Raw genomic sequence first — 22584 nt, forward strand, 5'->3', positions numbered from 1 at the left:
CTCTAGCTCCGAAGTGTCTTCAGGAGTGCTCACACACCTTAAGCATGTGTTTTAATGTCACCCGCAGCAGGTCCACGCAAGCTCCGTCCCACAGCAATGTAAGAATAAAATTAGTTTGTATCCAACACTTTTTTCAGTTTAAAGATGAAAATCGACGCAAGTTCTAGCGCCCCTCAGTTCATCGGGGGAGACAAATGAGCTTAGCCTTCCGCCAAGCAAACCGCCCTGCTAGGCAGAAGCACAACACTTCCCTTCTCCCCTCAGTTGTGCTGCAGGCCCAGGTCTTCCCAGTCCTCACAAAAATACAAACCAGGCAAAACAATCAAACAAAACTTAGAGTAATCCCACTTACTCTGTTTCCATGTCTGTGCTAGTAGTTTCTACTGCAGGGACCTCCACTTCCATGACTTCTCCTCCTCTGAGGAGCTGAGCTCTCCTTTAAACTCCAATGTATCCCCAGTGACTTCCTCCTCCATAATCATGGGTTCAGGTGTGTGCATTCCCTGAGTGCCATTGTCAGGTATAATCAAACCTCTCTTCTTTCTCCCATTGGCTTATCCTTGGCTCAAAGAGCCTGGGAAATGTAGTCTTCCCCTGATTCCCCTGTAGCCTCTGTTTTCTGGCTCTGCCCTGGGCTCTCCCGGTCGGGGGTTTTCTCCCTAGAAACACCATGCACCTCATCATAGTAGGAATAGGTTGGGAGTTGTTGTTACCATACAGACACTATCCAGTTGGCTAGCAGATTGCATATCCTTCTGTTATGCCTAGGCGGGGCTTCGGACCCTCCTTTTGCTTCCAGGGACACCTCGGCACAGGTTCTCGCCCTCAGGGTTTTCTCCCCGGTTTTGCATTCAGGATTTGGGGCTCCTCTTCCTCTGGGCTCCATACCTGGCCTCACTGCTTCCTTTTTGGCTTTCGGGTCACTCTGCCAGGAGGTTCTTTTCTTTTCTTCTTTTCTTTTCTGGAACCAAACTTCTTTTCTTTCCGGAACTGAACCTCTGTTCCTTCCGGACTTGAACCCCCCTTCAGCCTCCTGGCCCTCCTATCTTAAACTTCTCCGCTGATAAATATGCATAAGCTCATGCATACCCTCGTGTTGGGTGGATGGACTCTTGACGCATTGCAGGTCTTCTTTACTTCACGGGGGGGGGGGGGGGGGGGGGGTACTGCCACATTGGCAGATCCAGCCCCCCCCTCCCCTCCCCCGTTTCTTTGGGGAAGAAACTGTCATATAGTCATCCCAAGCTGTGTCAGCATTGTTTCAGGTTACTCTTTGCAGATTCTGGGCCTATCAGAATTTATCTTGTGCATGGCTATTATAATTCATAACTGGTGCATCTTTGGTAAACAGAAGATATCACCCTACATACCCTTTGCCATTCCTGTTCAAATTCAACAATATCTACTTTAACATGCACCTTCTTCTCCTTCTTAAACTTCTTTATTTTACTCTTCTCGACTTGGTTTCCCTATTATTGAAACATAGAAACATAGAAATGACGGCAGAAGAAGACCAAACGGCCCATTCAGTCTGCCCAGCAAGCTTCACACATTTTTTTCTCATACTTATCTGTTTCTCTTAGCTCTTTGGTTCTATTTCCCTTCCACCCCCGCCATTAATGTAGAGAGCAGTGATGGAGCTGCATCCGAGTGAAATATCAAGCTTGATTAGTTAGGGGTAGTAGGGGTAGTAACCGCCGCAATATTGCATAATGATTTGACCATAGTACTATTCTTGTGTAAATAGCAAGTAATAGTAAACCTACGAACATCTCCTCTGAGCATAATAATCAATTGTATGTCCAGCACTATGAGTTGGACCCTTTATTATTTGTCACATGCCCAGTGTAGTCAAATTTAAAAATTGAGCTGCTACTGATGATCTGCCATTATCCATTTGTATATTAAAATCCCCAATTAAATTATTTTGCCTATTTACTATTATGCTATTTAAACTGTCAAAAAAGTCCAATCTTTTTCCTACTGACTATGCCAGTGGTGCATATATAAACCCAATTTCAGTATGTAAGACCTTAAGTAATAAGGTCTCATTTCCATCACCTAAATTTAATGGGGTCAGTTTCCAAGGAGGCATTATAAAAAAAAAACCAAAAAAAAAACTAAAAGCCGACCACCACTTTTTCCCAGATGAGGAAGTTAATAGCATAGACCGTTGGCTTCACTTTCTATTATAGACCGTATAATGGGGGAGGGGGGGCAAGTTTGTGGAACTGCTGAGTTTGGCCCTGTGGGCCATGAGTAAATGGCAATAAGATCTCATCTGTCCCCTTCCCAAGCTTGTTGGGCGGGGACATATGAAGGGCACAGGAGCCTTTGCTTTTCTTTACCCTTGGGTGCGGAAGTTGGTTATGAGCCTCAAGGGCAGCCATATTGGCCATAGAGTAGCTATGGCTCTGTAGCTCATGATTCTTTGGATTTGCACAAGAGCTAGAACAGCTGACAGAAGAACTGTTAGCTAAGCTGGAGCTGCATGACAGCAGCATGATGGGTGGAATGGTGGGCTTTACCCAGTGAACCGGAGAGAATAACATTTGGTCAGTAGTAAATATAACAAGTGATAAACAAGGGTGACAATTGTATTATAAATGTCTGTCCCAAAGAGCTTATGTAACAATAGGCAGTTGCACACATAAGAATTACGTACATGCTGGTGATAATTGCTAAGTGCTTGCCCCAAAGCGAAATACTTTTTAAACTTTGTCTGTCTAGTGCGCATTTTCAGTTTTTTGCACAAAAGTCATGATTCCTGCATATAACGTGTTCTGTATGCATAAAACATTTTATATGTGCTGTACACATTTTTGTTAGTGCATTTTCTTTTGACACCATAGTAATTTGCATACTATTAGTTTACTGCATTGGAGTAACTTATTTTTTTCTTATCTACATAAAGAAAATGTGTGCTGAATTTCAGTACATATTTTGTTTTTTTTACAGGTCTTATGTTAGTCTCAAAATAGTACTGTTGGTCTGGGAAGTTTTTGAATTACTGTTAATAGTGAATGCAAAGGGTATTTTCATGAAAAGTTTTTATCTTATTCTAAGCAGTCTGGGAAATTTGCACCCGGACTATAGTAAACCAGTGGTTCATGTTGTCATTTCCACCACAGCGTTCTTCTCCCAACATAAGATTCAAATTACCGCGCCGACAGTGGAACTCCTCAGGGTATAGATGTCTGGCAGTTGTTATATAATCTTTTCTTTTTTCATGGCTTGACTGGAAACGATGAGATTTCTACTGATTCATCCTAATCTGTTTAATACCAACCATGACATCAAAAACACTATAATAGTATGTGAGCATGTATATAGTAAGGCTTGTGAGGGCTGATGTTTGAGCATAGCAGCAGAAGACTAGTAAACAAAGCACTGTCTGTTTGTTTTTCAAAATGACATACATTATTGTAATTAGAGAATCAAAAAGTTGATGAAACCAGCCACTCTCCTTTCATCTCCAACAGGTTGCTGTGAGCTGAGTATTCTTGGTATGAAAAACTTAAGTGTGTATGCTGCTTCATTTCACCTGATCAGAGTATTGCCCAAAGGCTATTATTCATCTAGCACATTCCTTTTTCTAATCTATATTTTTTAATAACTAAGCAATTAGATAATTCATTGATAAGCAGCAGATGATTTTACAGGGTGAAAGGAGACATGGTAAATATTAGTTTGTAACATTTAACATAAATGCATATTGTCAGGTACATGAATTTACTGAGCTGGAAAATGTCCTGAATGCTGGCTAACTATTGTCACTTTTCTTTCCTTGCAGCCGCCCAGTTTCTTCCAAATGGTCTGCATCCACCTCATCCAATATGCCAGGGAGAGGTAACTATATTTTCAATACAGTACAAGTATTGAATAATTTCTTTAACATATTTCCCAACTTTTGTGCACACACATCTGAGCAATTGTGTTTTGGTGAATGTTTCTTCCTTGCTCATTTTCAAAACTTTCTCCTTTTATTTTACTTTTCAATTCTAATTCTTTCTCCCATTTACTTTCCATGTTTGTTTCTTCTTACCTACCTGCATGTATCTTCCCCTGTACATGCTTTTTCTATCCTCCCTCCTAAATTGTGGCAAGGATTCTATTTATGCAAAATCTTCAGCTATTGAATTGCAGGTGACTGGGGGGTCTGGATATACCAAGACTCGGAAAATCATGATCACCATTATTGTATGTGGTCATAGCAGAGATGTTAAGGTTTGGAGAGTCTAATGACAAACTGTCCTCTCCCCACAGGATGCATGGAAATTACAGCTTGGGCTTTGCCTCATGAGCCCTCTGTCTTTTTTTGTGTCCAAGCACGAGCCCAGATATGAACTTGTAGCTTGCCTTCTCTCTCTCTCTCTCTCTCTTTTTTTCTTGTTATAACTAATTTTGCTATGTAAAAAGTTGCCTCACTGCCTCAGTAACCCCACAAAACAGCACTTTTCAGTGCTACTTTCTGAAAAAAAAAATGAAAGAAGAATTTGTCCTCGCAATGTCAGGAAAGAAAAAAAGCCATAATAAATGGGTTTAAATATTGTAATTGTGGCAGAAAAATGGCCATTACAGATGGACATAAGCTTTGCTACCTTTGCCTGGGTCCTGACCACGACCAGGCTAATTGTTAAAATTGTGGACAGATGTCCCTGCTTATGCAGAGAACAAGGACTTACAAAATGGAGGAACTATATATGGTTTGCAGAAGCCAAAGTTGGTTCTTATGCCAAAGCACTGCCTCGTCTCTTTCACCGGGAAGGGACATGAGCATGATCTCCTCTAAAATATATTCCCCATGAACAGAGCAAGCTGAATCTTCGAGATCGAGTAAATGCAGCTGGCATGCATCGAAGAAGGAGACGCTGCTCCACAGAACACTGAGAGCATTCAGCATCAAAAAAACATAGAGGCTTGAGTGCACCAGTACTGTCAATGTATCTTCTCATGCAACTGTATGTAGGCCAAACTAGTCTGATAACTGGAGCAGATGGGGATATGATTTATTTAAATAATTTCTAGACCACCAATCACCATTTCTTGGCGGTATACAATAATAATTCATAATCATAAAATACGAACATACATATATTCAAAATACGACATAAAATCTCAAAAACAAAAAAAATAAATCAGTCATAAAAATCAATTACCTTTCCAGTACTCATGCTGTTATACTATTAACCAAATTCAGTCTATTTAATATATGAACAATCTCATTCCCTTGATCATGAATTGCCTCATGTAGCTATTGTCTCTGCTTTTTAGAACTGTCAATCTGAGCTTTGTATTCAGTGCCACCAGAATATAAAAACTAAGAAAACAGGTAATGACTAAAAATTATCAATAAAATATACCCTTAATGCAATAACTAAAAATAGCTTAAATACTTCATATAGCTATAAAATAATCGTAAAAAAATCTGATATCTTGATGCCAAAATCAAGGAATTAAGAAAATTGACCCATCTGAAATAGTCAAAATCATATTAGAAAAGGCTTGTTCATAAAAGTGAGATTTAACTAATTTTCTTGAATTTAATGTACCAAATTATGGGAAGCCAGTGAAGCTTGGCCAATACAGGAGAGAGATGATCTCGAAGAGGTATCCCAGCGATGATGCAAGCAGCTGCATTTTGTACCAATTGCATGGCGTCAATAGTGGAATTAGGTAGGCCTAAATATAATGAATTATAATAATCAAAAGAAAACATGTGTATGCATCATAGTTTTTAAATCTACTTCATTTTAAAAAAAAGGACACAATCTTTGAAGAAGACGTAACTTGTAAAATGCACCTTTGACCACTGTGGCAATTTGGGGCTTCATAGTTACCGTATTTTTCACTCCATAAGACGCACCTGACCATAAGACGCACCTAGGATTCAGAGGGGGAAAATTTAAAAAAAAAAAAAAATTGTGCTAAACCGGCTCTGTCCCCGGGCGTCTGTGTGTCTTATGGAGCAAATTAGGGGAGTGCATAACACTGTTTTTTCTTCCCATTTTGTTTTCGGGTCTGGGGAGGGCCATTTCGGTCCATTCCCCAGATCAGAAAACTTTTGTCTTTCTAATTCTGTGGGAACACCCCCCCTCCCCCACCAAAAAAACCCCCATCCCAACACCTTAAATTAACAACCCCCACCCTCCTGACCCCCCCCCCCCAGACCTGCCAAATTAATTAAATACAACTCCCCACCATCCTGACCCCTCCCCAAGATCTTCCAAATTAATTTACTACAGCCCCCCACCCTCCTGACCCCCCCAAGACCTGCCAAAAGTCCCTGGTGGTCCAGGAGCGGTCTAGGAGCGATCTCCTGGACTTGGGCTGTCGGCTGCCAGCAATCAAAATGGCGCCGACGGCCCTTTGCCCTTACTATGTCACTGGGGTCAACCAATGGCAGCGGTAGCCCCTGTGACATAGTAAGGGCAAAGGGTCGTCAGATGCCAGTATGCAAAATGGCGCCGACGGCCCTTTGCCCTTACTATGTCACAGGGGCTACCACTGGCATTGGTCGACCCCAGTGACATAGTAAGGGCAAAGGGCCGTCGGCGCCATTTTGATTGCTGGCAGCCGACGGCCCAAGTCCAGGAGATCGCTCCCGGACTGCTCCTGGATCCCTGCTGGACCACCAGGGACTTTTGGCAGGTCTTGGGGGGGGTCAGGAGGGTGGGGGGCTATAGTAAATTAATTTGGAAGGTCAGGAGGAGGGGGGGGGGGGAAAAGTGCATCTTATGGAGCGAAAAATACGGTACTTTAGTATTTAATAAGACTCCCAAGTTGCAGGCCTTTGAAACAATTGGGATAATAATGTCATTCACAAGCACATGGCTGGGAACTTCTTCAGACGTAATTCTAGCAAGATGTAATACCTCTGTTTTTTCAAATTCAAGAGTAATTTGTCTACTAGCCAAGATCTCAATTTTTTTAATCAGGCAGAAACTCTTATCAATCGCTTCAGGAAAAGAATTCTTAATTGGAATAAAAAATTGGATGTTGTCCGCATATAGCTTAAAACTGAATCCCAGATCAGCCATCACTTTACATATTGAAGAAATTTAAAGATTAAAGAGCATGGCTGACAAGGCGAATCCTTGTGGATCCCCAGCCTTTATCGAAAAAAGTGATGACTTGTGACCCACAATCACGATTTCCTGGGTTCGCGCTGTTAAAAAAAAAAAGGATTGAAACTACTTCAAAACTATGTCATGAATTCCTATTTGATTAAGTTGTTATCCCAGGACAAGCAGGGTGCTAGTCCTCACATGTGGGTGACATCGGTAATGGAGCCCTATACGGAAAAACATCTGTCAAAGTTTAATAAAGCTTTGACTGGCATCCAAAGTGCCCACTGAGCATGCCCAGCATGCCATTATACTTTCTGCCACAGGGGTCTCCCTTCAGTCTTCTTTTTTACGCGGAGCCGTTAGCCTCGCGGTTAATTTGGAGTCCTGTGGTAAATTTCTCCACACTTTAAAACTTTTTCAAAAAGTCGGAAAAACTTTTAGCCGCAAGGGTCTCCCTTTATTTACCATCGCGGTACAGTTTTTTCTTCATTTCGTCTGTTCTGCACCAATTTTTTCCCGTTCCACGGTCGTCGACGGCTGTCCGACCTAAAATGGCTTCAGGATTCAAAAAGTGCCCTAAGTGCACTAGAAACATGTCCATAACGGACCCACACCAAGAGTGTGTGCTCTGCCTCGGCGGGAACCACGACGTCAAGTCCTGCCCCCAGTGCGCCGGAATGACATCGAAGGGACATCGACTCCGGATGGAGAAGATGGAGCAGCTTTTCCAAATTCAGCTGTTACCCTCGGCATCATCCTCCACGCAATCATCTCCGGCCGGATCGATTCGCAAGGTAGTGCTGAAGAAACGAGTCCCAGGTCAGGCGGGAGATGCTTCTATCCCCTCCCCCTCTCCATCGTCAAAGGCATCGAAGTCGGGCAGCAAAAAGTCCAAAGACAAAGAAAAACATCGACATCGCCATCGAAGGCCGCACACATCAACCATCGATCCAGTGCCCGCAGTACCATTGATGGAAGCGGCATCGTCTGCTAAGAAACCTCGGATGGATGTGGAGTCTCCGGGGCCTTCGATACCAGGGCGATCCCCACCGGTACCGGTGCAGGGAACCGTACCTCCTCAGGGCTCTGAAGAGGTACCGGCATCGCCATTACCGCCTACCCCCATGGCTGCTCTGATCTCATCAACCATGCGGGCGGAACTTGACGTATATATTCGTCAAGCGGTACGGGACGCACTCCTCGAGGCGATACCGCCAAGGCCACAGCCATCGACACCAGCGATGCCGATTCCGGTACCGACGGATATTTTGCCCTCGATACCGATGTCACCATCCATTCCGACACCGATGCCATCGGTGCCGATTCCAACGCCAGCATCGATTCCTCCCATGAAACCGTTAATGCCGATTCCAGAGGCTTCTATATTTCAACCTCTGATGGAGAAGTTAGACACCTTAATCGATGCCGTATCCAAAAAGCCGCAAGACACCGATGAAGGCACCATACCAGAGCCAATTTCTGGACCTTCAGGTATTCCTAAACCTCTACATCCACAGTCTCAGAGTTTTCCTTCCATATCTCACTCTCTGCCGTCGATGCCTTTCAGGCCACAACCAACAGGTCATTCAAGAGACACTGGAACCGATTCAGACACGGATGTCTCTACAGATGAGGAGATGCTTTCAGAACCTTCACCTCCAGAAGATCTGTCTTTCTCCAACTTTGTGAAAGACATGTCGGAGACCATTCCATTCCAGCTTCAATCTGAAATAGATTCCAGACAGAAGACACTTGAGATGCTACAATTTGTAGATCCACCTAAAGAAATTTTGGCTGTACCTGTACATGAGGTGCTTCAGGAACTCATGTACAGATTGTGGGAACATCCTGGTTCAGTGGCATCAGTTAACAAGAGATCAGATGCTACATACCTGGTCCAACCAATCCCTGGATTCCAAAGACTCAACTACCTCACCAGTCGGTGGTAGTTGAGTCAGCTCAGAAAAAGGCAAAATGAGTCAAGACACATTCTTCCACACCACCAGGGAAAGATAATAGGTTCCTTGATAACCTAGGCTGGAAAATCTTTCAGGGAGCTATGCTGGTTTCAAGAATTGCTGCTTACCAGCTCTTCATGAACCAGTACCAACGCAACCTATGGAAGCAGGTCCAAGAAATTACCCATACTCTTCCTGAACAATTCCAGGAAGTTTTCTTACAACTAGTGCATAAAGGCCTAGAAGCAGGCAAGCACGAGGTCAGGGCGATATATGACAGCTTTGAAACCGCATCTCGTCTGTCAGCCTCAGGTATTACAGCTCGTAGGTGGGAATGGCTTAAGGCATCGGACTTACGACCAGAGGTGCAAGAAAGATTAGCTGACCTTCCTTGTCTTGGTGACAACCTCTTTGGTGACAAGGTGAAGGAAGCAGTTGCCACTTTGAAGGAACATACGGAGACTTTAAAACAACTCTCCTTAATTCCACAGGAATCACAACCTCCTTCTAGAAGGCAACCAAGAAGAGATATGAGACATCCTTACTATCGTCAGAGACGTTACTATCCTCCTGCAACTCGACCACTAACATCTCGCCCAGTTCAACGTTCTCAAACTAGACAACAAAGAACTCCTCGGTCCCAACCCCCTCCTCAGACAGCTTCTACATCAGGCTTTTGAAATATTCCCAGAGAACAGAAGCCTATCCTTCAATCCACTTCCACACTTACCAGTAGGAGGTCACATTGCCTTCTTTCATCACACCTGGACCTCCATAACCATGGATCAATGGGTACTTTCCATTACATCTCGAGGGTACCGGTTGGATTTTCTCACTGTACCAAAAGAAAATCCACCCATTCCGTCTTGGACAATAAACAATCAGTCCACAATACTAAAAACAGAATTATCCACCCTTCTGAGAGCCAGGGCCATAGAACCAGTCTCCCGGTCTCAGCAGGGCAGAGGATTCTACTCCCGATATTTCCTTATTCCAAAGAAAATAGGAGGCCTACGTCCCATTCTAGATCTCAGAAACCTCAACAAATATCTGAAAAAAGAAAAGTTCAGAATGGTATCATTAGGCACCATGCTACCCCTACTTCACAAAGGAGATTGGCTCTGTTCTCTGGATCTTCAAGACGCTTACGCTCACATTCCCATCTTTCCTCCTCATCGCAAGTACCTACGATTCCTAGTAAAAGCTCAACATTTTCAATACAGAGTGCTTCCATTCAATCTCGCCTCAGCACCAAGAGTTTTTACAAAATGCCTAGTGGTAGCAGTAGCCCACCTACACAGGCAAGGAGTCCATATCTGGACGATTGGCTAATAAAGAGCACAACCGAAGAAAGAACTCTCACTTCACTCAAGCTCACAGTCAGTTTACTCCACTCCTTGGGTTTTCTGATCAATTACCAGAAATCCCATTTCACACTGTCTCACCATCTGCAATTCATCGGTGCAGATCTAAACACCATCATAGCAAAAGCTTTTCTTCCAAGAGACCGAGCACAAACACTTGTTCTCCTGGCAAACACCCTCAGAAACCAATCACAGGTAATGGCACACCAGTGCCTCATCCTCCTCGGTCACATGGCCTCTACAGTTCATGTCACTCCAATGGCCAGACTGACCATGAGATTACTGCAGTGGTCTCTCAAGAGACAGTGGATTCAAACCACTGTCCTTTCACATTCAGATAACTCAGGGACTTCGTTACTCCCGCCTCTGGTGGACATCAATGAACAATTTGCTCAAAGGCCTACCCTTCCAGCAACTAACGTCACAAATAATTCTAACTACAGATGCATCCACCTTTGGTTGGGGAGCACATATAGGCCATCTGCAGACTCAGGGAATGTGGACGAAGCTCGAAGCCACGTTTCAGATAAACTTCCTAGAACTTCGAGCTATACGTTATGCGCTGCATGCGTTCAAGGACTGCCTTTCTCACAAGACTGTTCTTATACAAACAGACAACACAGTAGCCATGTGGTACATCAACAAACAAGGGGGTACGGGCTCGTATCTCCTTTGCCAAGAAGCAGCACAGATTTGGGACTGGGCCCTAGCACATTCAATACTTCTACGGGCCACGTATCTACCAGGTATTCACAACATAGTAGCCGACCGTCTCAGTCGTCAGTTTCAACCACACGAGTGGTCCTTGGATCCAGCGATAGCAACCAGGATCTTTCAACGTTGGGGTCAACCAACGATAGATCTCTTTGCATCCCATCTGAACTACAAAGTACAGAATTATTGCTCCCTGTCCAAGCAAAGAAACAGCTTAACCAGGGACGCCTTTGCTCACCTTTGGAACTCAGGCCTACTATACGCTTATCCTCCGATACCGCTTATAACCAAAACACTGGTAAAACTACAACAGGACAGGGGGTCCATGATACTAATAGCCCCGTACTGGCCTCGACAAGTATGGTTTCTCACACTTCTAGACCTCTCAGTCAGGGATCCTATTCGCCTGGGAGTAGCTCCCATTCTCATAACTCAGAATCAGGGCGGTTGCTCCATCCCAACCTTCAATCCCTATCCCTGACGGCATGGATGTTGAAAGCTTGATTTTACAACCACTCAATCTTTCATCCAAGGTATCTCAGATACTCCTTGCTTCACGTAAACCTTCCACACGAAGGACCTATTCTCCAAAATGGAAAAGGTTCACTCTATGGGGTGGACAAAAAGAGATTGATCCTTTCTCCTGCCCCACACCTTCTTTACTAGACTATTTGTGTCATCTTTCAGACTCTGGTCTCCAGACTTCATCTGTGAGAGTACACTTAAGCGCAATATCAGCCTATCATAATAAATTTGGAGATGCTCCTATTTCCACACAACCTCTTATTAGCCGGTTTATGAAAGGTTTAACTCATATAAGATCACCAGTTCGACCCCCAAGCATACATTGGGACCTGAACGTGGTATTGACCAGACTCATGCGTTCTCCATTCGAACCTATAGATACCTGTGATCTTAAATTTCTCACATGGAAAACTATCTTCCTCATAGCTATTACTTCAGCTAGAAGAGTTAGTGAGTTACAGGCACTTGTCACTTACGAACCTTTTACAAAGTTTCTAAATGACAGGGTGGTACTCCGCACACATCCTAAATTCCTGCGCAAGGTAGTCACGGAATTCCACTTAAACCAATCCATAGTTTTACCCACATTCTTTCCAAGGCCTCATTCTCACCAAGGTGAAAGGGCATTACATACTTTAGACTGCAAACGTGCATTATGGGGCGGATTTTCAGAGCCCTGCTCTCCTAAATCCGCCCAAAACCGGGCGGATTTAGGCGAGCAGGGCCCTGCGCGCCGGTGAGCCTATTTTACATAGGCTCACCGGCGCGCGCAGAGCCCCGGGACTCGCGTAAGTCCCGGGGTTCTCCGAGGGGGGCGTGTCGGGGGGCGGGCCCGAACCGCGCGGCGTTTAGGGGGCATGCCGGGAGCGTTTCGGGGGCGGACCCGGAGGCGTGGCCGCGCCCTCCGGGTCCGCCCCCAGGATGCGTCCCGGCGCGCGGGGATTTACGTCTCCCTCCGGGAGGCGTAAATCCCCCGACAAAGGTAAGGGGGGGGCTTAGACAGGGCCGGGTGGGTGGGTTAGGGAGGGGAAGGTGAGGGGAGGGCAAAAGGAAGTTCCCTCCGAGGCTGCTCCGATTTCGGAGCGGCCTCGGAGGGAACGGGGGTAGGCTGCGCGGCTCGGCGCGCGCCGGCTATACAAAATCGATAGCCTTGCGCGCGCCGCTCCAGGTTTTTAGCAGATACGCACGGCTCCGCGCGTATCTACTAAAATCCAGCGTACTTTTGTTTGCGCCTGGAGCGCAAACAAAAGTAGGCCTATTCGCGGAGTATGAAAATCCGCCCCTATCTTTCTATCTGAACCGCACTGCGGTCCTACGGAAATCCACTCAACTTTTTGTCTCTTATGACCCAAACAAACCAGGTAAAGCAGTGGGTAAACATACTCTGTCCAACTGGCTAGCAGATTGCATACAGTTTTGTTATGACAAAGCAGGCCTTACTCTCCAAGGGCGAGTAAAAGCACATTAGCAGCAAATGATGAGATTGACATAATTTGCATCACAGAGACTTGGTGGAAGGAGGATAACCAATGGGACAGTGCTATATCAGGGTACAAATTATATCGCAATGATAGGGAGGATCAACTTGGTGGGGGTGTGGCACTTTATGTCCGGGAGGGTATAGAGTCCAACAGGATAAAGATCATACAAGAGAGTAAATGCTCAGTAGAATCTATATGGGTAGAAATCCCATGTGTGTTGGGTAAGAGTATAGTGATAGGAGTATACTACCGTCCACCTGGACAAAATGGTCAGACAGATGATGAAATGCTAAGAGAAATCAGGGAAGCAAACCAATTTGGCAGTGCAATAATAATGGGAGATTTCAATTACCCCAATATTGACTGGGTAAATGTAACATCAGGACTTGCTAGACACATAAAGTTCCTGGATGTAATAAATGACTGCTTCATGGAGCAATTGGTTCAGGAACCTACAAGAGAGGGAGCTATTTTAGATTTAATTCTTAGTGGAACGCAAGATTTGGTGAAAGAAGTAACGGTGGTGGGGCCACTTGGCAACAGTGATCATAACATGATCAAATTTAAACTAATAACTGGAAGGGGGACAATAAGTAAATCTGCAGCTCTAACACTAAATTTTAAAAAGGGAAACTTTTGACTATGGAATATGGGATTGCAAAATACTGAAAGGTGCAGCTGCAAAGGTTAAAAGTGTTCAACAGGCTTGGACATTGTTTAAAAATACAATCCTAGAGGCGCAGTCCATATGTATTCCGCACATTAAGAAAGGTGGAAGGAAGGCAAAACGATTACCGTCATGGTTAAAAGGTGAGGTAAAAGAGGCTATTTTAGCCAAAAAAACATCCTTCAAAAATTGGAAGAAGGATCCATCTGAAGAAAATAGGATAAAACATAAGCATTGTCAAGGTAAGTGTAAAACATTGATAAGACAGGCGAAGAGAGAATTTGAAATGAAGTTGGCCATAGAGGCAAAAACTCATAATAAAAACTTTTTTAAATATATCCAAAGCAAGAAACCTGTGAGGGAGTCGGTTGGACCATTAGATGACAGAGGGGTTAAAGGGGCTCTTAGGGAAGATAAGGCCATTGCAGAAAGACTAAATTAATTCTTTGCCTCTGTGTTTACTAATGAGGATGTTGGGGAGATACCAGTTCCGGAGATGGTTTTCAGGGGTGATGACTCAGATGAACTGAACGAAATCACTGTGAACCTGGAAGATGTAGTAGGCCAGATTGACAAACTAAAGAGTAGCAAATCACCTGGACCAGATGGTATGCATCCTAGGGTTCTGAAGGAACTCAAAAATGAAATTTCTGATCTATTAGTTAAAATTTGTAACCTATCATTAAAATCATCCATTGTACCTGAAGACTGGAGGGTGGCCAATGTAACCCCAATATTTGAAAAAGGCTCCAGGGGCAATCCGGGTAATTATAGACCAGTGAGCCTGACTTCAGTGCCGGGAAAAATAGTGGAAACTATTCTCAAGATCAAAATTGTAGAGCATATAGAAAGACATGATTTAATGGGACACAGTCAACATGGATTTACCCAAGGGAAGTCTTGCCTAACAAATCTGCTTCATTTTTTTGACGGGGTTAATAAACATGTGGATAAAGGTGAACCGGTAGATGTAGTGTATTTGGATTTTCAGAAGGCGTTTGACAAAGTCCCTCATGAGAGGCTTCTACGAAAACTAAAAAGTCATGGGATAGGAGGTGATGTCCTTTCGTGGATTACAAACTGGTTAAAAGACAGGAAACAGAGAGTAGGATTAAATGGTCAATATTCTCAGTGGAAAAGGGTAAACAGTGGAGTACCTCAGGGATCTGTATTGGGACCGGTGCTTTTCAATATATATATAAATGATCTGGAAAGGAATACGACGAGTGAGGTTATCAAATTTGCGGATGATACAAAATTATTCAGAGTAGTTAAATCACAGGCAGACTGGAGGACCTTGCAAGACTGGAAGATTGGGCATCCAAATGGCAGATGATATTTAATGTGGACAAGTGCAAGGTGATGCACATAGGGAAAAATAACCCTTGCTGTAGTTACACGATGTTAGGTTCCATGTTAGGAGCTACCACCCAGGAAAAAGATCTAGGCATCATAGTGGATAATACTTTAAAATCGTCGGCTCAGTGTGCTGCAGCAGTCAAAAAAGCAAATAGAATGTTAGGAATTATTAGGAAGGGAATGGTTAATAGAACGGAAAATGTCATAATGCCTCTGTATCGCTCCATGGTGAGACCGCACCTTGAATACTGTGTACAATTCTGGTCGCCGCATCTCAAAAAAGATATAGTTGCGATGGAGAAGGTACAGAGAAGGGCAACCAAAATGATAAAGAGGATGGAACAGCTCCCCTATGAGGAAAGGCTGAAGAGGTTAGGGCTGTTCAGCTTGGAGAAGAGACGGCTGAGGGGGGATATGATAGAGGTCTTTAAGATCATGAGAGGTCTTGAACGAGTAGATGTGACTCGGTTATTTACACTTTCGAATAATAGAAGGACTTGGGGGCATTCCATGAAGTTAGCAAGTAACACATTTAAGACTAATCGGAGAAAATTCTTTTTCACTCAACACACAATAAAGCTCTGGAATTTGTTGCCAGAGAAGGTAGTTAGTGCAGTTAGTGTAGCTGGGTTCAAAAAAGGTTTGGATAAGTTCTTGGAGGAGAAGTCCATTAATGGCTATTAATCAATTATACTTAGGGAATAGCCACTGCTATTAAGTGCATCAGTAGCATGGGTTCTTCTTAGTGTTTGGGTAATTGCCAGGTTCTTGTAGCCTGGTTTTTGGCCTCTGTTGGAAACAGGATGCTGGGCTTGATGGACCCTTGGTCTGACCCAGCATGGCAATTTCTTATGTTCTTATGAGCAATGTCAACCTCAGTAGCACATCTTCATTCTGTGCCAATTCTTGACATCTGTAAAGCAGCAACCTGGAGTTCCCTTCACACCTTTGCAGCTCACTACTGTTTGGATAATGAAGGACGACAAGATGCAGCCTATGAACAATCTGTCTTAAAGAACTTATTTCCAGTTTAATCCCAACTCCTTCCACAACCAACCTGCTGGAATTTTCTGCTGAATCATTTACACCAACATTACTTCACAGTTGATTCACTACGAAATGACTCAGCCGCTAGCTTGCTAATCACCCACATGTGAGGACTAGCATCCTGCTTGTCCTGGGATAAAGCAAAATTGCTTACCTTGTAATAGGTGTTATCTCAGGACAGCAGGATGTAGTCCTCACGAAACCCGCCCACCACCCCGCGGAGTTGGGTATAATACGTTACATTATTAATTTAATTTTAGGCTAACGCCATTGCTACAAAACAGACTGAAGGGAGACCCCTGTGGCAGAAAGTATAATGGCATGCTGGGCATGCTCAGTGGGCACTTTGGATGCCAGTCAAAGCTTTATTAAACTTTGACAGAAGTTTTTCCATATAGGGCTCCATTACTGATGTCACCCACATGTGAGGACTACATCCTGCTGTCCTATGATAACACCTATTACAAGGTAAGCAATTTTGCTTTTCAGCAATAAGACATGGTCAGTAGTAACAAAAGTGGCTGTCAGGTCCAGGGATACAAGAAAATACTCCTGTTCCTGATCATAACCCCTCTGAAAAGTATCAACTAAAGATGGCAATGTTTCCATATTGTGGGCAGATCTAAACCCATATTAGTGGGCATTTAAGATCTCATAATTATTTACAAATGGTTCCAAGTGGAGTAGAACCACCTTTTCTAATATTTTAGAAAGAAAAGACAAATTTGAGATTGGTCAATTATTATTAAAATTGTCAGCATCAAGATGAGATAGTTTTAAAATAACTTTCAGTGCAGCTTTTTTAAAGACATCAGGTACACAACCCTTAGTGAGAGAAAAATTAATGAAGTCTTTAAGAAAATCCACCAAATCATCTAATAGTTTTAATGATGCATTAGAACATTCAGACATTGGGCAATAATTTGTTTTCTTATTATTTTATTTATTTATTTTATTTAGATTTTTATATTCTGCTTTTCACACTTTTTTCAGCATTTCAAAGCGGATTACATTCAGGTACTGTAGGTATTTCCCTGTCCCCAGAGGTACCTGAGGTAATGGAGGGTAAAGTGACTTGTCCAAACTCACAAGGAGTGACATTGGGACTTGAATCCTGGTCTCCTGGTTCATAGCCTGCTGCTCTAACCACTAGGTTACTCTTCCTGGAAACTTCCTGAGAGGCATCCCACAGAACTAGTGAGTCAGTATCATCATCAAAACTATTGCAAATAGGAGCAATAGGAAATTGTTTTCAAAGAGTCCTAATTTTATCATTAAAAAACTGGCCAACTTGTTGAGCATCATCTAATGTCAATTTTTTTTTTGTTTCTTGAAAAAAAAAGCTGGAAAAGGTGTCAAAGGTTTCATGATGTGGGCTGGGCTGTCATTTGAGGATACCACTATTCTCTTTGTTGACTCCACAATTTAGGGTTTTATCCTGCAATGACCTACCTCCCCCACATCCGATCATTAGTGCGTACTGGTTTTTATAAGTTGTGTGTTTTGTGTAATCTGAGCTTTTTTTTTTTTTTTTTTTTTTACCAAGTGAAGATTTTAGAGCAATTGTCCAATTTTGTCCTAACTTGTTTATATTTCAGTAATTCTTACTGGTTTACCTAAATATAGGATTCGTGCATAGCAGTTGCTACAACATGCAGCTGCTCAGCTGGTAACTAATAGCAGGCCCAGGAATCATGCTCGTCTGATTATACTGATTGCCTGTCACTCAAAGGATAAAATTTAAAATTTTAACATAAAGCTATTAAGGGGGCTAGACCTACCTATATATCTAATTTAATTACACAATATAGACCCTCCTGCTCTTTACATTCTCAGGATTATCTTTTGCTTGCTGTCCCTTCTTTTAAGGAAATCTGTCTAGCAGAAACTTGTACATGGGCTTTTTCTATAATCAGCCCTACTTCACGGAATTTTTTAACTCTGGATTTGTGTATGCTGCCCAAGTTATTCTGTGAAAAACTGAAAGCATCGTTATTTTGAACTGATTTGTTTTATTTGATGTTTAATGTTTTAATATGTTTTTGTTGGGTTTATTCATGATCTATGTTTTATTGTGCACTGCTTAGTTCTATTGACTTGTGTGAAGCAGTTTATAAGAATCAATCAAATAAATGGTGCAAAACTTGCATGATTGTATTTAAAAACTGAAATATTGTTTTCCATCCGGAGAAACTGAAATCACATACCTTCAACCACTTTTGCATGCTGAAGAATTATACACTATCTTATTTGTTCCATCTTCGAGGTGTTTGATATCATTGCTCATTCCTCCTCAGCCTCCATTGGAGTGTTCCGCTTGGCCTGGTTGAAAACCAGTAGCTTTTACAATGATGTCCATTAAAAGTTGGTGGATGTTCCATGCCTCGGTCACAATCTCTTCAGAGAGAAGCTCAGGGAGATAGTTGCGCAAATTAAAGAACAAAATGTAGTGGTCCAGTCCCTCTCAGTGAGACCAGAACAGCAGCCTTCGTAAGGCATCTATACTACGCTTATAAAAGACCATGTTTCCAGAGACACCCCTTCCGGAAGTTCCACAATTTCCAGAATGCTGCCTCTACTTTTCCAACACCAACATCTTCTGTCTCAACCCAAATAATGAGAATGTCATCAACCCAAAACCACACAGCAAGGCCAGCCAAAACCTGCACAGGATTTTTTACCATCTTCCAAACCCAGCCACAAGCCTTTCTTGTAGAAGGGAGAATCCAGTACTACCTAGAAGAGTGGCACAAGATCATCAAAGATCACTGGATTCTCAAGATCTTGGGGCCTGGATACCTGCTTGCATTTCTCCCAGTTTTCAACACTTCCTCATTGTTCATTCTTCTATTTGGATTTCTTTCACTTGACGGAACTCCGCCTGAGGGGCAGTCGCTCCTTGAACTATGGGCGATGGAGCCAATTCCTTCCCATCTATTTGGCCAAAGGTTCTACACTTATTTCCTCGTACCCAAAACATCTGTGGGAATGACTCATCCTGGATTTAAGAATCTAGAGTAAGCACATTCTCCAGGAGAAATTTAAAATCAGTTCTCTCCACACAATCCTCTCCTTCATCCAGAGGGGGTAGTAGATTTGCACTCTGGATCTCACAGATGCTAATGCTCATATTCCCATCCATCCCTCCCATTGGCAGTACCTGCGTTATAATGGGTTCTTCCCACGTCAATATGAAGTATTTCCCTTTGTCCTGTCATCAGCACTGAGCTTTTTCACAAAGTGCCTAGCTGTAGTAGCCGCAAATCTATGATGACAGGGCATTCAAGCCTTCCCTTACCTGGACGACATTCTTCAAGAGGGTGCACCATTGTGTTTCATTCCTTACCAAGTACTATTGGCAAAGGATGCCTCCACGAGAGTTTGGAGAGCCCACATAGGTCCCTTTCAGACTCATTGAACTTGGACAATCCAAGAAACACAGTTTCAAATCAATCTCCTGGAGTTCAGCATGGTCAGATGCGCTTTAACAACCTTTACTCAACTGCTGAAGGGGAAGAGCATTGTCATTCAGACTGATAATCAAGTCACCATGTTGTACATAAACAAGCACATCAAGCGACGCTGCAAGCAAGCTACCTTTCATAGATTTCCAACATTTTAGCAGTTTGCCTAAGCAGAATCTTTTGACCACACAAATGGTCTTTGGAACCATCAACAGCCAACAAGCTGTTCAGTCTATGGAGTCTTCCAGCAATCGACCTGTTTGCATCAGAACAAAACAAAAAACTAGAAAAAATTTGCTCCATTCTTACCAGCAAATTAGAACAGTGCCAGGATGCTTTTCTGCTTGACTGGAATACAGATCTCATGGATGCTTTTCTACCGATCCCATTAATATCCAGAACAGTACAAAAAGTACTCAGACTGTTCCTGACTGATTCTTATAGCACCAGCATGGCCTAGGCAGATTTGGTTCTAGCTTTCCTCCAGTCCATCTAGGATCAGGTCCATCCTTATTAACCCAGGTGGTGGGATATTTGTTTCATCAGACAGCTTGGTTTTTGAGTGCTCAATTTCCAGACTCTTCTTACTAAAGGAAGCTGAAGACATCGTATTATCCACATTAAAACCATCAACGAGGAGAGTCTACAGCTTTAAATGAAAAAGATTTTCCACATAGTGTCAACACAGTTCCTTGGACCCATTTTCATACAAACCCAAAGAATTTCTTAACTATTTGCTATCACTTTCTTTCTGTTTCAGGTCTTAAACAATTCACCAGTGAGACTACATCTCAGTGATATAGCTGCTTACCGTATTCAAATCAGTAGTAAACCTATCTCCATTCATCCATTGGTGTCCAAATTCATGAAAGGTTTGTGGCAGACTAAACCTCTAGTTACAAACCCCCCCCCCCCCCCCTGTTCCAGGGTATCTAAATATGGTTCCAGCTTAACTCATGAAACCACTATTTGATCCATTGGAGTCAATTTCTCTCAAGTTCCTAACATGGAAAGTAATATTTCAGGTAGCCATAACATCAGCCAGAAGGGTCAATGAACTTCAAGCTCTAGTTCATTACTCAATCTACATGCAGTTCTTCCACAATACGGTAGTGCTTTTCCATACCCACCCAAAATTCCTATCAAAAGTAATACCTTTTCATATTAATGAAGCCATCATGGTCCCTACATTCTTCCCAAGGCCACATGCACATGATGGTGAAAAAACCTTCCACACTGCTTAGACTATAAAAGGGTCTTGGCTTATTATAAAAGAAGAGAACTCAGCCACATTGTCAAGCTTTGCAGCTCTCTGTCTCTTACGATCCTAACCAACTAGATATAGTAGTGGCCATATGAATATTATCCAATTGGCAAGCATACCGTATGGCACATTGTTATACCCTAGCGAGCATCCAGTTCGGACTCTATCAAGGCTTATCAAGTTAGAGCCTGACTGCATCAGTAGGTCATCTATGAGTTGTAGCTATCAAAGACACTTGTAAAACTGCAATAAGTCATCAGTACATACCTTTGCGCCCCATTATTGTCTGGATAATCTATCAAACAGTGACAGTAAATTCGGACAAGCAGTTTTATGTAACTTGTTCACCCAGTAATTCACTCTCTTCAGTGGAGTCTGGATTGCTTTTTCAGTAAACACTCCGCCGCAAACTTCAGCTCAGGACTCCCCACATGTCATGGCTAAGACAGCTTGGCGTATTGATGGAAAAAGCAAGTTTGTTTACTGTAAATGGTGTTTTCCCATAGATAGCAAGATGAATTAGCAATACTAAATACCTACCCACCTCCCTGGAGAGTTGATTACCTTGCAAGATTTAGCTCCCAAATCAACTGAGGAGGCTTACGAGGCAACGCCCAAACAGGAATTCCTGCACATACTCAGTAGATCAAAAGCTTTACTAGCTATGAGAGAGAGGTCCTTTAGGAATCGCTGGATGACATCGCCTATATGTCATGGTAAATTCATCCTGCTATCTATAGAAAGCAACATTTATGTTAAGCAAACTTGCTTTTGTCCATGCAGTCAAGCTACACAATAAGCACTGATTTCAATTTGGGTAGAGGGTGAAATAGCAGGCAGTTCATTCTTTTTAAAAATTATTTCCTTAAAATTTTATGTTCATCCTTCCAGTTTTTCTCATACAAGATTTAAAGAGTTGTTTACTTCTACTATGGTGTTACAATATACATATTTAGTTTTTAATATTTCTTCCTATAAGTACCTCCTGCATTATAGAGATGTTTCAGCTGAATGATTCACCTCATGAACTGAATAATATTTTTTAGACCTTTCCAAGTTATTTTATTGCTGTCACGCTTTACCTTGATCACCCCCTGTTTTTCTTCTAGTTCCTGGAGGTAGCAAGCCTTCTGCTAGCCCAGGAAATCTTCAGCGGTCCCGAAGTGACATTGATGTCAATGCTGCAGCAGGAGCAAAAGCTAGACATGCGAATGCACAGCCAACTGGAGCAGGACGTCTAGCAGCTGCTGGTCTCCCTCCAGGGTCATATGCCTCTTTAGGTAAGAGAATTCACATTAGTTACAAAAACACATGAGTTCCCTGTCCTGCCTCCCTCATAAGGGATAGACTTTGAAATCTTAAAACATAAATATAGACGTAGTGAGGTTTTTCCCTTTCTGTTCTGAAGTGTGCATTTTACCGATGTTCGTCAAAAAAAATGTGTTGATGGGTCAAAAAAGGTTCTATGCTTAATCTTATTTCATTGTGCTATGGGCGAGGCCAGCTTTAGCAGAGGAGATCTGGGCTCTTAGACAGTTGGACTATACTACTCTGGGGGGCGGGGGGGAAGAGAAAAATAGAATGTAATATTTGCGAGATGGAAAAAATTACTGCTATTTAGTACTTTACCTTTAATCCTGATGATATGGTTAATTAGGATTTTCCTATTCA

The 22584-nt window shown here is 42.8% G+C and overlaps 1 protein-coding gene across 20 annotated transcripts in view; it reads left to right on the forward strand.

Annotated features, from left to right (window-relative positions):
- Window positions 1-22584, forward strand: part of CLASP2 (cytoplasmic linker associated protein 2) — a 963528-nt gene that overhangs the window by 555397 nt on the left and 385547 nt on the right. For all 20 annotated transcript variants that reach the window (XM_029589622.1, XM_029589627.1, XM_029589623.1 and 17 more), the window contains 2 exons: window positions 3794-3849; window positions 22023-22193. In XM_029589622.1, coding sequence (XP_029445482.1) covers window positions 3794-3849; window positions 22023-22193 — 227 coding nt within the window. The remainder of the gene's footprint in view (window positions 1-3793; window positions 3850-22022; window positions 22194-22584) is intronic.

Source organism: Rhinatrema bivittatum, chromosome 2 (assembly GCF_901001135.1).
Source record: "Rhinatrema bivittatum chromosome 2, aRhiBiv1.1, whole genome shotgun sequence".
In the NCBI taxonomy this organism is placed as follows: Eukaryota; Metazoa; Chordata; class Amphibia; order Gymnophiona; family Rhinatrematidae; genus Rhinatrema; species Rhinatrema bivittatum.